The sequence below is a fragment of the Choloepus didactylus genome, chromosome X (genome assembly GCF_015220235.1).
Source record: "Choloepus didactylus isolate mChoDid1 chromosome X, mChoDid1.pri, whole genome shotgun sequence".
NCBI classification, from domain to species: domain Eukaryota; kingdom Metazoa; phylum Chordata; class Mammalia; order Pilosa; family Megalonychidae; genus Choloepus; species Choloepus didactylus.
This window is the reverse complement of record NC_051334.1, coordinates 59,619,292-59,635,631: the sequence shown is the minus strand read 5'-3', so window position 1 is coordinate 59,635,631 and position 16,340 is coordinate 59,619,292. Positions and strand designations below refer to the sequence as shown.

General features: G+C 39.8%; 1 protein-coding gene across 13 annotated transcripts in view; it reads right to left on the bottom strand.

The window, feature by feature from the left end:
- RRAGB (Ras related GTP binding B) overlaps positions 1-5,392 on the bottom strand; it is a 97,103-nt gene extending 91,711 nt beyond the window's left edge. For 4 of the 13 annotated variants that reach the window (XM_037821308.1, XM_037821309.1, XM_037821316.1 and 1 more), the window contains exons 1-3: positions 4,710-5,312; positions 3,837-3,870; positions 1,294-1,393 (exon numbers count right to left, since the gene is read on the bottom strand). In XM_037821308.1, coding sequence (XP_037677236.1) covers positions 1,294-1,393; positions 3,837-3,870; positions 4,710-4,801 — 226 coding nt within the window. In that variant the 5' untranslated portion in view covers positions 4,802-5,312. The other 9 variants (XM_037821310.1, XM_037821320.1, XM_037821312.1 and 6 more) reach the window with 8 other exon arrangements.
- Between the last annotated feature and the right edge of the window lie 10,948 nt (positions 5,393-16,340).

The window sequence follows — 16,340 nt, the reverse complement described above, 5'->3', positions numbered from 1 at the left end:
CACTCCAGAAAAAGGGAGGGGGCTGGAATGCACTAACAGAAATGTTATGCCCAGAACAATAGATGTAATAGTCCGACTATACCCTAATCAGACCACATCTGCATTCAAGTCTCAGCACTACAGTTTAAGAAAAATGTTGACAGTTCAAACAAGTCCTTAAAAATACTTTAAAATCATGTCTAAAGAGGAATAGTTGGAGGAGTTGGGGATGTTTAACTTAAGGAAGACAAGATTTGGGTGGCAAGGGATGGCTAGGATAGTTTGAGGTAGTAACCATCCTCAAATATCTGTAGAGTCTCAAGAGAACAGAAAGAGAACCAGCTAGCAGAAATAAAGGGAAATGGATTTGGAGCTCTACCTAAGAAACAGCTTTCTAATCTTTAAGGCTGCCCCAATTATAAGAATCTACACTATACTCTGAGCACTCTGAGAACAGAGAGGAGCCTAGGGTCTGGAACATAAAGTATTTTTAAAACATTTGTTTTTCTTGAAACCAGAGTGCAATGCCTCATGAAGTAGTGGGTGACTAGTCCTTAAAAGTGTTCAAGATGCTAGAAACCCATTTCAGGAATCTTTGAAGGCCGGGTAGGGCAATGCTTTCCTCACTTAAAGGCCAGAGACCAGGAAAGAATCCATGAATGCTTGGATGCTGCAGAATGAAATGGCATTACACCCATAGGCAGAGAGGGTCTCCCTGGAGCCTAAATCCAAAGTCCTAGCAGCCATGGCAGCCCAGCTAGTCTAGTTTAAGAGGCCAGATTTAACATTCAAATCATAAAGGGCAATAACACATTTCCCAAGACAGACCTGGAACATCTATGTGTATCCAAGAAGAGAAGTAGCAGAGGACAGAGCAGATTAGCCTCTTTGCCCAGTTTACCTTTTAATGAAGACTAGGACTAATTACTGTTTTAAAAAATCTTAGAAGATTTTACTGTTATGCTTGTTAATGCCTATCAATTTCCCTTTATATAATAATAGTTAAAAACAAACACCCCCTCCAACAACAAACAAACAAAAGGATTCCTGTGCTTGTTTAAGAAACAGAAGAATAGAGAGAAGTCAGACAATGGAATTCCACTTCACAAGCAACCTGGAAAGAAAAGAACCTCCCCAAGAGAGTGAGGAGTAGTAACTAGAACATCCACACCCTTCTGAGGAGTGAAAAGGGGAAACATGCTCCAGAACAAATCCCTCAACCCCTACAATCCCCAAGCTACTGCAACCAAGTGTGTTATGCAGATTATTAATAGTTAAGATCACCTGACTTTACAATAAGATAAAACATCTTACTTGTTGCACCAAGGCGACGTGTGTCTCTGGCAATATAATTTGCAAAGATAATAGATCTCATGCTGGTCTTACCAGACCCACTTTTACCCATCAACAGCACCTAAGGATACAATGGAAAAATAGAAAGGAAAAGAAGTTAGCAACCTAGAGCAAATCAAGTTGAAAGGGACCTATTGCTCTCCTGTATTTGATGTTTTACTAAAGTAACAGTACTGGCAACCAGATTCAGATACCTGTAACTAACTAAACTGTTCCTCAACCAACAGTGAATGCAGAGATACCTAGAATTCCAGGTAAGTTACCTGTCAAGGGTCACACATCCTCTTGGGGACAGGATTGTGGTGAACTTGTTATGTTATTAATATGCACTATTAAAATATTCAGAACTAGGCTAGAGAAATACCACCTCAAGAGGAATCTGAACCCTGATCTCTTATAATCTAATGTTTTATGCACTGAACTACCTAGCAGGGGATTTCAGTATAACTGAAAGTTCATACTCCTGCTCAAAGTCAACCTTTCCACCTCTGCTCTTGATCTCATCTCTTCCACTCACCTCAACGATCTTGCTCCATTAATTTACTCTGTTTGTACTTTTTGTTTTCAAAAGCTCCCCAAGGCCTATAGGAGCAAGTCCTTAAGCTACATTTAAGACCTTCCATGATCTAGTCTATCTATTTCTCTGCCCTCATCTGCTACCACTCCTGGCCTGAAACTTTTAAAGTTCAGCCAACACTGAACTGAAATGCTTGTAATCCCTTTGATGCTGCCAGCCCTCCAGGTCCAAGCCATTTCATGCCTCTATGCCTTTGTTTTATGCTGTACTCTCTGTCAGTAACTTTCCCTTCCCTCTTCTTCCTTCAACTAATTTACCACTTCAGCCTTCAAGACTTGGCTCAGTAATCATCTCCTCGAGAAAATTCTCCAGCCTCACTGCCCTAGAGGCTAGCTTAGAGTCCCACCTCTGTCCTCCCATGGCACTCCATACATACTTGTATTGTTGCAAAGACATAATGGAATGCAGTTACCCGGTTTTTTGGGCCTATCTCTCACAAGACTGTGCGCTCCTGAAGGGCAAGGAGAGTCCCCTTTGCATCTCCAGTGCCTAACATATAACAGATGCTCAAAATACATTCACCAAAAGAATGAGCAAGCTGCCAAAACAAAGACCTAAAACAAGAGAGTTTTTAACAATGAGAATTACCCAATGAAAAAGGTGGCCTTATGAAGGAAAATAGCCTTCTTGTCAATGCCATCATTTAACAAAGACAGAAAATACTTGTCAAAGATGCTTGTAGATTCTTGCACCAGGAAGGAATTAGATAAGGCGATTTTAAGGGTCCTTTCAAATTTAAACTTTATGAAACATAGCTCCAATTACTGTGCTTTTCAAATCAAGGGGCTGTATGTACTACCTTCAATCCCAAGATATTTTGTTAAATTTCTGATTACAAATATAGGAAGTATTAATGAAAATGTACTGCATGCAGGTTCAATTTAATTGGGTATTTCAGCTACATTACTTTATCTCACTAAGGAAATGTTACCAACAACTTGGTCTAAATGGTCTAAAGTTGTACAAGAAAAGTTTTGTTTTTATTCTTAATCATATAGAAATTTCTGGTATTTTTAGGTATTCTTGTTGATAGCAACTTTAGACAGCCTTATCAGGAACATTTTCTTAGTGAAATGGAGTTAGATAACTGAATTACTAGATGAAATTAAGGCTAAATACAGTGCATTTCTTTTTTTTTTTTTTAATTAAAAAAAATCTTACCTCAATTTCTTATGAAAGACTTACCAAGGCTAACTGTGTCAGGCACTGATCTATGTGCTTTACGTGCATTTACTCATTTAAACTTCACAACAACCCTATGAGATAGATAAAATTATTTTTACCATTTATAAATGAAGAAACTGAAGCCCCCAAGAGGTTAGAAATTTGTTCCAGAGCTTCACTCTTAGCCTAAACCTCAAGGTGGGGCATAGTACCATAAAAGAACAAAGGAAGGAATGTTCAAAATTCCATCTGGAGAACTCATATAAGACCTTACAGTGGCAACATTTGAGTTAGGTTCAGAATAATGTGCAGGCAGATGCCTGTATAATGTGTGTGTGTGTGTGTGAGAGAGAGAGAGGGAGAGAGAGTCAGAGTCTGTGTATGTGTGTATGGCTTGCAGAAAGTACAAATTAATTTTTAAACTTGGGGAAAAGCAAATTCTGTGTGGTTGCAATAGGGTACATAAGTGTGGCAGATGGTTTAGTCAGGAACATATTTTCAAAGGGCATCCTATGACATGCAAAGTCATTTGGATTTTATTCCAAGGGCTTAGGTATATTACAAAAGTTCTTAAGTATATAACTGACCTAGTCAGATTTATATATTAGGAAAATTAAATCTGTTAGTGAAGAATGGAAATAGAGTCAGGAAGATGACGTACAAGCTTCCTGCAACAGTCCAGGAAAGATACAGTTTATACATACCACAAACATACTTCTTACCTTTACCACCATGTTTTTGATGTACCTAATACAAGTCTTACCTTTTTCTTCATGGCTGTATTTGGTAGCACCCACCTGCAGATATAAACCAAAAGACAGAGTTTCCATGATCTGGTTGCCTTAGAAATTGGAATTAAATAAATACAAATAAATCTGGAGGTGCAAAAGAGCATATTTAGCACAACAGCTGAGTATAGGTGTTTGCAGGACCTCAGCTGAGTAGAGGCCCTCATTTTCCTAAATTACAAAACTGGATTTATGCTTCCTAGCCTCTATTTACTTGCTCAGGAGATATTTCCTAGGAAGATTTACTTAGGAATACAAATGAGCCATTAAAATTCAAAGTTCAATTTTTCATCACCTTTAACAATTAACATATACAAGTGGTTTAATAAATCAAACAATATTTTCATACTTGAATGCCCTCTATTTTTTTAGTGAGCTTCTTATTTTTAAAATCTGGAAATATCTTTCTTCCTTCAGCTGCCCTTCCAAGCCATATTTCACTCATCACAGGCAGAAAGTACATAAAATACAAGTCTCAAATTCAGGTACAAATTGGTACAGAAAGCACGCTCAAGCCACTGGTCTCTGCCTAGTTAATGCCAACCATTTTGCTAGTCTTCCTATCCCCAAAACAATGATGTCAAATTTCCTTTATTAATAATTCAAAGCAACTCAGAACTGTCTCCTCAATAAGAACTGCCCCTCCTTGGACTAATAACACACCCTTCCAAGGGTTGTTTCTGCCCAGTTAGCCCCAGTTCTCTTTCCAGTTTATTCTGCCGTCAAAATGTTACCAATCAACCTTACTGATAAATTGAAGCAATCTATCATTGGGGCCCAATTTACAATACTCTCTTCAATTAGAAGACACACCCCCCTCCGGGTTTGACATAGTACCCTTCACCCACCCAAGCGATCCCTCTGGTTCCCCTATCGGAGGATCCATTCTCTGCCCAAGATTCTCTTTCTCCATCTTTTTCTCAGAGTCAGATTCTTCCATAGTGCAACAGGTCCTTTTAAGTCCCTTTTAAATCCGTAGTATTCTTTTTTTTTTCCTTGTTCACCCCCTCAGCCGCCTATTCCCATCGCCTGCGGCCCTTATTAGACCGGCTCTGTTACTGCCGCCCCCTTTGTCCACTGGGGGGCTGCTGTCCCCACGGTTACCTTCACCGCCCCGAACCTGGCTTCAAGGCAAGGCCGAGCTGGCCGGCTGGAAGGCCAAACGGTTCGGTGGTGCAAAGGAAGAGAGATGGAGGAGGAGAGGAAAAGAGGGGTGGATAGAGGGTCGTCCCGAGTTTGGGTCCCAGGCCCCAAGGTCTCGAAACCCAAAGGTGACTTCACCCGCAAAGGGGTGGGAACGGCGAAAGCGGAGGTGGCAGAAAAAGCAGACCCGTGCAGTTGGCACCAAGCAGTGAAACACCCCAGCCGGCTCGTTGTTTCAGTGCCTGGCAGCCCCGGAGGGTCCGCCAGCGGCGGCGGTTACGACCTAACCACCCGTCCTCCAGGAACCCAGGTACCTCACCGCAGCCACTCGAGTGCAGGCCAGAATCACGTGGGCACCTACCATAAACCCTAAGCCTGTCATGTGACTACCGGATGTGACTACCTTTACTCAAGGGGCGGGTGGGCTGGGGAAAATACCATAGAGACTGCTCCCGGAAAGCCAGAGTGGCACCCGTCGCCATCACGTGGCCTTGGCTTCCACTCTGTGCCGCTGGCCTGATTGGGTGGCTTAGGCCTGAAGGCCCTTTAACAGTGAAATGGATAGGCTCCGCCCACCCATCGCGGAGAGTTAAAGGAGAAGGTTGGAATTTCAGTGCCCCCAAGATAGACTTTTTTACCGCTACTTAGCCTTAACGGTTTGGGGTGGGGAAGGCTGAGCATTGTTTTTTTGTCTTCCTACTTTTTATTAGTCCCTGTAACCGAGCTTTTAATTAAATGAATTAATACATCCAAAGCAATGGGAACTGTGTTTTCCACATAGCGCTCAACAAAGGGTATCATTACTGCTGGGACCAGGGATTCATCGGGGATTTGGGCACAGATATTTAACTCCCTACTTGATTGATACTGGAAGGAGGGGGCATGGAGTAAGGGAAACAGATGCTTATGTACCATAATAAAAAGTCAATAAACTCCAGAATTGTTGACTGAAGGACTACTGGTAGGTATTTACATACTACAGTGAAATCGAGAGATCACCAGAAGTATTGGTTGGAAGAGTTCAAAGGAGTTGCTTCTGGCCAGAGGGACAGGGGATAGGAAGAGGTAGGCCAGAGGACTGGTGCTTTTCATTTTAAGCCCTCTGTACTATATGAATTTTTTTAACCATTCGCATATAGTGATAAGAAAGAAAGGTAAGGAAGAAAGGAAACTGGACAAACAGGGTGCTGTCTGCTCTCAGACTTGCACATCTGTATGATCGCTTCTCCCCACAAGATCGCTTCTCTGCATCAAGAAAAAATTATTCTATTCTGATCACTGCCTCTCTAGCCATCTCACTCACTAAACTCCTACCCTGTCCCCACCAGCTGCCCCAAACCAGCTCCCATTCTAGCTTTCCCTGTCTGGTGAAAGACCCAGAGTCCCAAACCTGGAAGTCACTTTGGACACATTGCTTCCCTACAAGTCAGTGAGACCAAGCCCTGATAAATCCATTTCCTACAATCTGTCCACTCCTTCTTTTGCTGCTACTGTTTCTGTTCAGGTTGTCATAGTCTCTGGCCTGCATAATTGCAATAGCTTCCTAGATGATTTTCCTGTAGTGGCAGTTCCAAAGGGTTTAGGAGTGGGTGAAATAATCTTCATCAGCCCTCCCAGCCACACCAAAAAACATTCACTGTAAGTACTATGTGCTTATTTTGTAAAGGCAGCTTACAACCAGCCAAGTTATTCCCTTTAACCTCCCTTTTATAGAAATTCACTGTCTCCCTGCCTCTGATCTCCCTTTCACCCAAACCATTTTAAAGCACAAATCAGAGGAGGCTATCTCTCTGCTTTAAAACACTTCCATCATTTAAGGAAAAAGTCTGTCAACACAAGGATCTTCAAGATCTGGCCTATACCAACCTCACCAGCCACATTTCCCCACCTACTCTCACTACCTCCCTTAGGCGCCACAAGAAACTGATAGTAGTTGCTTTGATGTGCCAAGGGGAAAAGGGGAAAAGGAAAAGAACAGATGCAGAGGGGGAGGGAGGATGAAGGAGAAAAGGAGGAAAAGGGAGGAAGTTGAAAGAGGAAAGGAGAAAGGGGAAGGGGAGAGGAGGACAGGAGTAGAAGAAGGGGAACTGAAAAAGATTGAGTAACTAAAACAAATTGAGTTGATTCCAACGAGTGGTGAATAAGACATTATGCATTCCTGTGTGGTCTGGTAGTTAAGATTCTGGTTTTCACCCAGGCATGCTTGACTGCTTACTTTTACATTTTCGTTAAAGAACCTTACATGGATAAGAGATGAGGGTTGCTTTTTATTCTGTTTCAAAAATAATTTAAATGTTTTATTATAAGTACTTTTCAAAACGTATTGATTAAGCTCTGCAGAGTTATTCACACATCCAAACAACCAATATTTATTGAGCAGCTATTCTGTGCCAGAAACTGTGCTGGACACCCAGGATAAAAATATTCCTCTGTTCCAGGCCCCAATGCCTGTCAGATGCTTCTTTCTAACATCTTAGCCCTGCTGTGCACACACACATACATACATACATACAAAAACAACAGCATTCTCTCTGTCCATATCCCACCCTAATTTTTTTCAACCACCTATCTCAGCAAATAAAATATAATTCAGATCTCTAAAAAGACTCCAATAAAATCTCATTGGAGATTATTCTCTAAATTCTGATCCCCAACCACACCCATGAGTCAAGTTTCCAGTACGTAAGCTGTCCCTCATAACTTTCCTGCCCTTGTCCTCCTCCACCCTTCCCTTCTTCCTTTTTTCCTTAGTTTATTGCCACTTCCCATACATCATGAACTCATTCCTACATCCTGCTAACATCTCTCTTCTCCTCCCCATTCCCACCCCTTTGCTTGAAATATCAGGAAATGTTCTTCCAGTTACCTAGATTTGAGGTTTTGATGAATAGAAACCTGGTGATGGGAAGATAGACTGCCAATACAAATAAACCCTTAATAAAATCTCTTTACTCACCACACTGATTCACTTCCCTGAGTACATCCAGGGGGCCAAGTTCTGTGAAAAACTTGGAAAGAAAAATCCCCGACAGAGCAGCTACAGCCCAAAAGGAAGGGCCCTTATACAGTAATCTTAACCACTCCTATGGCTGTCAAACTACAAGGGGTTACTAGCTGGGTATGTCTCTCCTAAATCCCCACAGGAGGAAGAAAAAGCAAGACTAGAAAATGGAACAGAAATGCAAACATCCTACTCTTGTGAACCAACTGAGGGCCTGAAGCTCTTTTTCAAGAAAACTGGATAAATCATCTCACCAAGAGAGAAGGATGAAGTTACTCCTGTTTTTCTATGTGTGTGTGTCCTCTATTCTGCCTTCTCCTGTATGCAGGTCCATTCTTACTTCAGTGTGGTCCAGAGTACAGTCGACCTCTTCAATTTATCTTCCTGCTGGGTATGTGCCCCCCCCCCCATTCCAGGCAGTCTGAATCATGGCCCATTGACACAAGACTCTAGGCTTCCACCCATTTGTTCGGAACACCCAAAGCCCATGTGAGACACACCAGCATGATGCTGACAGACCCTCTCTCAAAATTTCCAAACACCCTCAACTACCTTCTCAACAAGTTCTTCCAAAAGTCCAACATTTCCCTAGAATCACTAGCCACCCCATTTGGGAGTGTCTTATCCACAAATACCTATCTCTTGCCTCTAGTAAAACTGTACCCTTTTGCTTATATTCCAATTCCATTCATACCAACCAAGTCAATTCATGAAGCTTTGACTCAACCCTTTGTAACCATACATTTTGGGTCACAGAAACTCATACTTCACTATCATTAGCTCCACTTACAGTATCATCAGTCAAAAATGGGGGAATATCATATATGATAAAGAGCACACCCTCACCATCTCCAGATTCCCTGGAAAGATCACTCTCTTCAGAACTAATGGAACTCACTCCCAGGGGAGAGCTACCCAGTTCTGCCAGGGTCAGTTGGGGAACAGATGCAAATCCCCTGTGTTATCTTCCGACTTTGTGTTCAATGCTTGCATCAAATTCTATGACCATCTGACAGGAACACCAGGAATCTGGGATAAAAAATCAAAGTATCATGTTCGAGTCTAACAACAGCTCCCTAGGGCCCTGTCTTTCAGCATGCAGTAGAGCATGGATCACCCATGAGCAAATCAAACTCCAGCTGGCTACATCAGCAACCAGTAACACATCATCTGGACCAGTAGGCAACCTAACATTCACTGTCTCTCTAAACCCTAATCAGGAAGTATTCTTCCTTTGTGGGCATAAAACCTATCTTAGCCTATACCCGTAGTCATCAGGGACATGCACTTTAGTATATGTGGCCCCAGTACTCAAGTTTAAGAGTGGAAATGAGCCTTTTCCACTCCCAGCTTCCCAACCTGTCATCCCAAACTGGAGTCGAAGAGCAGTCCTGTTCCTAATCCCACTCCTATCTACCATCAAGATTGAGGAAGCTGTAACTACCAAAGCTACAGGAGAATGGCCCATGCAGAGTGGGTCCACCATAATCTCTCCCTCAAACTATCCATTAGCATTGAACAAATGGCCTCCACCTTAGCCCTTCTCCAGTGCCAAGTAAATTCATTAGCTGGTGTTTTCCTCCCAAACCAATGAGCTCTAGACGCCCTTACAGTGGCCCATGGAGAAATATGTGCACCCCTAGGAGAGGATTGTTATTTTTATGTTAATCAGAGCTCAAATGTAACACAGGGTATTAACTCCCTTAGAGACCAAGCCACTCGATTGTCCACCCAGTCCCAAAATCTCCCATTTGATTTATTCGAGTTTCTGCCACCTGGGATGGATGCCATTCTTTGCTTCATCCTTTTCCATTTAATGGGGTTAGACACCCTGTTCTCAGCATTGTGAGTTTTCATCTCTCTCTGTCTTAGAATGCTGCTCCTCAACAGTAACAGCATGAGTTATAGTACAGATCAGACTCCTTTATAAGATGTCGACAGACAACCAAGGAATCGCATCAGAACAAGAAGGATGCAAAAACCCCCATACATTCCCAGAAGAATCCTTAGATATGATAGCCAGAGAAATCCACTCCCATTATAGGCAGGGACAGCACCCCCTCTGTCAGCAGGAAGAAGTTGCATAAGACTGACCTTCCACCTTCAGCACTCCTTAAGATTAAGGGATGGAATTCTCTGAGAGGGGAATGAAGCAGTTGGGGGAGGGGGGAGTAAACGTAAGATCCATAACAAGAAGTTCCTTTGACATGCACACACCTATCTTTCACACACCTAGCCCTCAATCAGGTCGGTGCTCCAATAGAATTGAAAAAATGCAGCTCATCAATCCCTTATTAGTATAACAAGAGGGGGACGGACCCCTCCAAGTCCTTATAATGCAAGGATCCCAACTTCAGAGGGCTGCTCCTCTGTTGGAGAATGCCCGCACTCACTTCCTTAGAGCATATACTTTCCCTATGCATTGAATTTTTTGACTGTAAAAAAAATCTCTTTAATGCACTTAAAGCTTATATTTCCTAAGTCACACACCCAATTTAGATCTAGGGAAAATATTGAATTAACTCACCCAAGAGTTCTAAAGCCATATTTTAAATTAAGATTTTTATTTCAAAATAATTGTAGATGCACCTGCAGTTGTAATAAATAATACAGAGAGATCCTGTATATCCTTTACCCAGTTTCTCATAATGTACTACTATAGTACAATATTCAACCAGGAAATTGACACAGATATAGTCAAGATTCAGAACATTTCCATAACAACAAAGATCCCTCCTGAGGACCTTTAATAGCCACACTACTTCCCTCCCACCCTGTCCTTAACCTCTGACAACCACAAATGTGTTTTCCATTTCTATAATTTTTTTCATTTCAAGAATGTTATATAAATGGAATCATAAAATATGTAACCTTTTAGGATTGACTTTTTTTCACTCAGCAAAATTCTCTGGAGATGTATTTAGGTTTGACATCTGGGTTGTTTCTCAGTTTGTGCTATTATGAATAAAGTTGCTATAAACATTCATGTACAGGATTTTCTGTGAAAATAAACTTCATTTCTCTGGGATAAATGTCCAGGAGTATAATTGGTGGGCCATATGCTAAGACTGTGCTTCTGAAGGTAGTGGGAGGAGAGGAAGGACTTCAGTGGTGATGTCTCAGTGGGGGAGAAGAGGGAAGGAATGTGGACAGGAAAATTCTTTGTGCAAGCAGTGAAGGGGTGTGGGACTCTGTGATGGTTCGGTTCATGTGTCAACTTGGCCAGGTGAAGGTGCCCAGGTGTCTGGTCAAGCAAGTACTGGCCTAACCATTACTGCAAGGACATTTGTGCCTGGTTAATAAACCAGAGGTATGGTTTATTGAATCATCAGTCAATTGATTGCATCTGTGGCTGATTACATCAATGAAGGGAGTACCTTCTGTAATGAAAGAATTCAATCAGCTGGATTTAAACAAATTAGTTGAAGACTTTCAAGGGAGAAGAGAGAGAACTTTAATTTCCTCTTCAGCCAGCCAGCCTCTCCTGGGGAATTCATTGAAGACCCTCATTGGAGTGCCAGGTGCAGCCTACCCTATGGAATTTCTCTTATTCACCTAGCCAGCCTCTCCTGAGGAGTTCATCAAAGACCTTCATTGGAGTTGCCAGCTTGCTGCTTGCCCTATGGAATTTGGACTCATGCATCCCCACAGTTGCATGAAACACTTCTATAAAATCTCATATTTACAGATATCTCCTGTTGATTCTGTTTCCCTAGAGAACCCTGTATTACAGACTCTAAAGCTGGCTTTTCTACTCTCTGCAGTGATAGGCCTAAATCATCCATAGGGAGGACACTTTGGCATGGATTAGAGACAGAACAGGCAACCAGATTTTTGGTTTTCTAAGCAAGGTTTTGAAATTTGAGGATACAGTATGGGGCTACTGCTCAAGGAGATAGCAAACAGCAGTTATGGCTAGGTTTGGATTCTGGTAAAGGCAACTTTTCAAATATGTAAAAAATATTTATAGGGGGACCCCAACAATGTACACCACAGTTTGATTTTGATAAAATCTGGAAATAAACTGAATATCCAAATAGTTAAGAAATCGATTCATTCATTCCAAGACATATTTTAAGTACATATATATGAGAAGTATAGGGATTGAAAAATTTAAAATAAGACACAGTCCCTGCCCTTATCCCTATAATGGAATATTTTGCAGTCATTAGGAAAAAATGTTAGGGAATCATTTTTAATGATGTGGAAGACGTTTTTAATATTTTATCAAGAGAGAAGAGCAGGATACACAATTATTATTTCACTTATGTTTAAAACAATTGCTAGAAATCCAGAAGAGAATATATATAAATTTATTAATAATGATTATTTGTGAGTAGTGTGATCATGGATTTTTTTTTGTACTCTTCTGTTTTACCAACTCCCCATTTCTGCAATGGCCACAAATTACTTTTTTGTTTGTTTGTTTTTTCATTTTTTAATAACAACTTTATTGAGATCTAATTCACATACCATAAAATTCACTCATTTAAACTGTACAATCTATGATTGTTAATATATTCACAAATATATATGTGCAACCATCACCACAATCAATTTTAGAACATTTTCATCATCTCAAAAGGAAACCCCATGCTCATTAGCGGTCTCTCCCCATTTTCCTCCATCTTCCCCTAGGCAACAACTACTCTCTTTTCTGTCTTTACAGATTTGCCTATTTTGGGCATTTCATAGATACAGAATTATACAATATGTATAATTGTACATGCACAATTATACAATTATAATTTCACTCAACATAATATTTCCACAGTTCATTCAAATAATATTCTATTTGTGGTATGCAGAAAAGAGTAAACCAGCAAGTGTGAGGCTACTAACCTTAGAAAGACCTGCTTGCAAGGTTGACTCTTGGCTGGTGTCCGGAAACTTGGATTTGGGGACCTTCCCACCATTCCCTAACCGAGAAGAGTGGTTTCCTGTGACTTAACTGTTGTTTTTTTTTTTATAATTCAATTTTATTGAGATATATTCACATACCATGCAGTCATACAAAGCATACAATCAACACAAATTACTTTTATATTTATTAAAAATGTGTCATTTTCTTTTAAACCTACTTCTGGGCTGAGAGCCTTCATATGTATCTGAATTGGCCTGATCATCAGACAAACTGTTTAGTGAAATTTACCCGGTGACCCATACCTGACATCTTATATATTTCTTTGATTACTCGATATTCCTTCTGTTTCCTGACTTGGTTTCATGCCTATAACCCTTGAAGAGGTAGGAGTCCTACCTCCTGTGTCCTTTAATGTGAATCTCCATGACCAGCTCTGTTGCCCATATTTGATGTTGATTCTCAGATCCAGGATGAATTTTGATACCTTACCATATATTATTTCTCTTTTTATAGGGTATTGTCTCAATTTGCTAAAGCTGCCAGAATGCAATACACCAGAAATGGGTTGGCTTTTACAATGGGGATTAATTAGTTTACAAATTTACAATTCTAAGGCCATGAAAATGTCCAAATTAAGGCATCATCAGGATACCTGGACTCTGAAGAAAGGCTGCCAGCATCTGGGACACCTCTGTCACATGGGAAGACACATGGCTGGCATCTGCTGGTCCTTCTTTCCCAAGTTTCATTGCTTTCAGCTCCTGGCTTCAGTGGTTATCTCAGCTCCTCTGGTGACTTTTCTCTAAACTTCTCTGGGTTTTTCTCTCTGCTCTCCTAGCATCTCTGTCTTTTATCCTCATAAAGGACTCCAGTAAAGGATTAAGACTCACCTTGAATTAGGTGAGTCATTTCTCAATTGAAACAAGCTAATCAAAAGGTCCCACCCACAATAGGTCTTCCCCCACAAGAATGGATTAATAGAACATGGCCTTTTCTGGGGTACATAACAGCTTCAAACCAGCATAGGGATGCACTGAAAATGTCTCCCTCTTACTCTCCTCTTCTATTTCTTTATGGATGTATACAGATTTTCTATTGCTGCTGTGACAAACAACCACGAACTTAGTTGCTTAGAACAACACAAACTTATTATCTTACAGTTTTGAGTATCAGAATTCTGAAATGATTTTCACTGGGATAAAATAAATGTGTTGGCAAGCTTGAATGCATTTCTGGGGGCTCTGGGGAAGAATCTGTTTCCTTGCCTTTTCCAGCTTTTAGAGACCACCTGCTCTCCTTGGCTTATGGCCCCCTTACTCCATCTTCAAAGCCAGCAACACTAGATCAAGTCCTTCTCATGATGCCATCTCTCTGGCTCTGTCTTTCACAGTCACGTCTTCCTCTTCCACTTTTAAGACCCTTACATTGGGTTCACATGGATAATCCAGGATAATCTCCCCATCTCAGAGTCAGCTGATTAGCAACCTTAATTCCATCTGCAACCTTAACTTCTCTTTGCCATGTAATATAACATATTCACAGATTCCAGAGATTAAGACATAGACTTCTTTTTGTGAGGGGGCATTATTCTGCCTACTAAAACAGTTATAGAAGTAAATATGTTCATATATTCATTTTATCACTGTACTATACCTTGATATCAATACATACATAGCTGCCTCATTTTTTCCTAACAGCTGCATAGCTGTTTTACCTGTACAGCTATATCATAATTTATTGAACCAGTCCCCCATTAATAAACGTTTAGGTTGTTTCTGAACTTTTTCTATTATATAGAATGTTGCAATGTGTGTCTTTATACACGTTACTTCACATATATACAAGAGTGGAGAGAGTGGATAAATACATAGGAGTGGAATTGCTAGGTCATAGAATATGCACATTAGTAACAATTTACATACCCACCAGCAATGCATAGAGTGTTTTCCTAGACTTTGTTATCAAACTTCTGGCATTTGCCAATCTGATAGGTGAAAACTGATATATTGTGATTTTTATTTGTATTTCTCATAAGTGAAATTTATAAGCAATTTTCATTTATTTAGCAGTCATTTGCACTTCCATTTTGATGATTTTTCTATCCATAATATTTGCTCATTTTTTTCTATTGGATTCCTACTCTTTTACTCCTACCATGCTCTCTTGATAACTACCTCAAGTAGCAACAAGGCAAAGAAAAATAAAATAAAATAAAGTAAGAAAGAATTGTGAAGGAAGAAATAAAATTTCAGATGACACGATTGTATACATAGAAGTTCCAAAATAATCTACAGGTAAAAGATTAGAATTAATAAGTGAATTTAGGAATGTCACTGGATATAAAGTTAATATGCAAATTTCAATTGTATTTCCATATACTAGCAATAAAAAATTTTTAAAAGATACTATTTACAACAACAGTGAAAACAACACATATCTAGGAATTAACCTAAATAAAGATTCACAATACCTGTACATAGAAAGATTATCATGAACAAAACATAAACTAAATGGAGGGATATGCCATGTTAATTTATGGGAATACTTAATAATTTTTAAATGTCACTTCTGCCCAAATTGATCTAAACAGTCAATGTGAGTCTAATGAAAATCTGTATTTGTGTCTATATGTATGTGGACCTTGACAAATTCATTCTGAAATTTATATGGAAAGCCAAAGATTGGCCTAGAATAGCAAAGACAGTCTGGAAGTAAAATAAGGTTGGAGAACTTAAACTACCAGATATCAAGACTTATATAGCTAAACTAATTTGTTGTTATGATATTGGTATTAACATAGACAAATAGACTAATGGAACAGAACAGAGTCCAGAAACAGATCCAAATCTATCTGCAATGCTGTGTGGAAACAATGGTCTTTTTCAAAAATTGGTACTGGATCAAATGAATAACCATATTGAAATAAAAAAAGGATTCTTGACCCCTAACACTACACACAAAAATAAGCTCCAGATGTATTATAGACCTAAACATGAACTTAAAACAATACTTCTTCTAGAAGATAATATAGGGGAATAGCTTCATAATACTGAAGTAGGCAAAGATTTCTTAAACTTGACACAAGAAAACACTAAATATAATTGAAAAGTCTTATATATTGAACTCATTGAAATAAAAACACTACATTTTTCAAAAGTTGCCATTAAAGAAAAAGGCAAGCCACAGAGTAAATATTTGCATATATATTTGAGAATGAATTCGTATCTAGAATACATAAAGAAATCTCATACAGCAATAAGAAAAAGCCAGACAACACAATAGAAAAGTAGGCAAAATACATGAACAGACACTTAATAATATAGAATATCCAGGAACAAGACAATGATGCCCACTTTCACCATTGCTATTCAAAATCATATTGGAAATTCTAACCAGAGCAAAAACTGAGGAAGTAAAAGAAATAAAGGGCATCCAAATTGGGAAGGAAAAAGTGAAACTATCTATAATTTC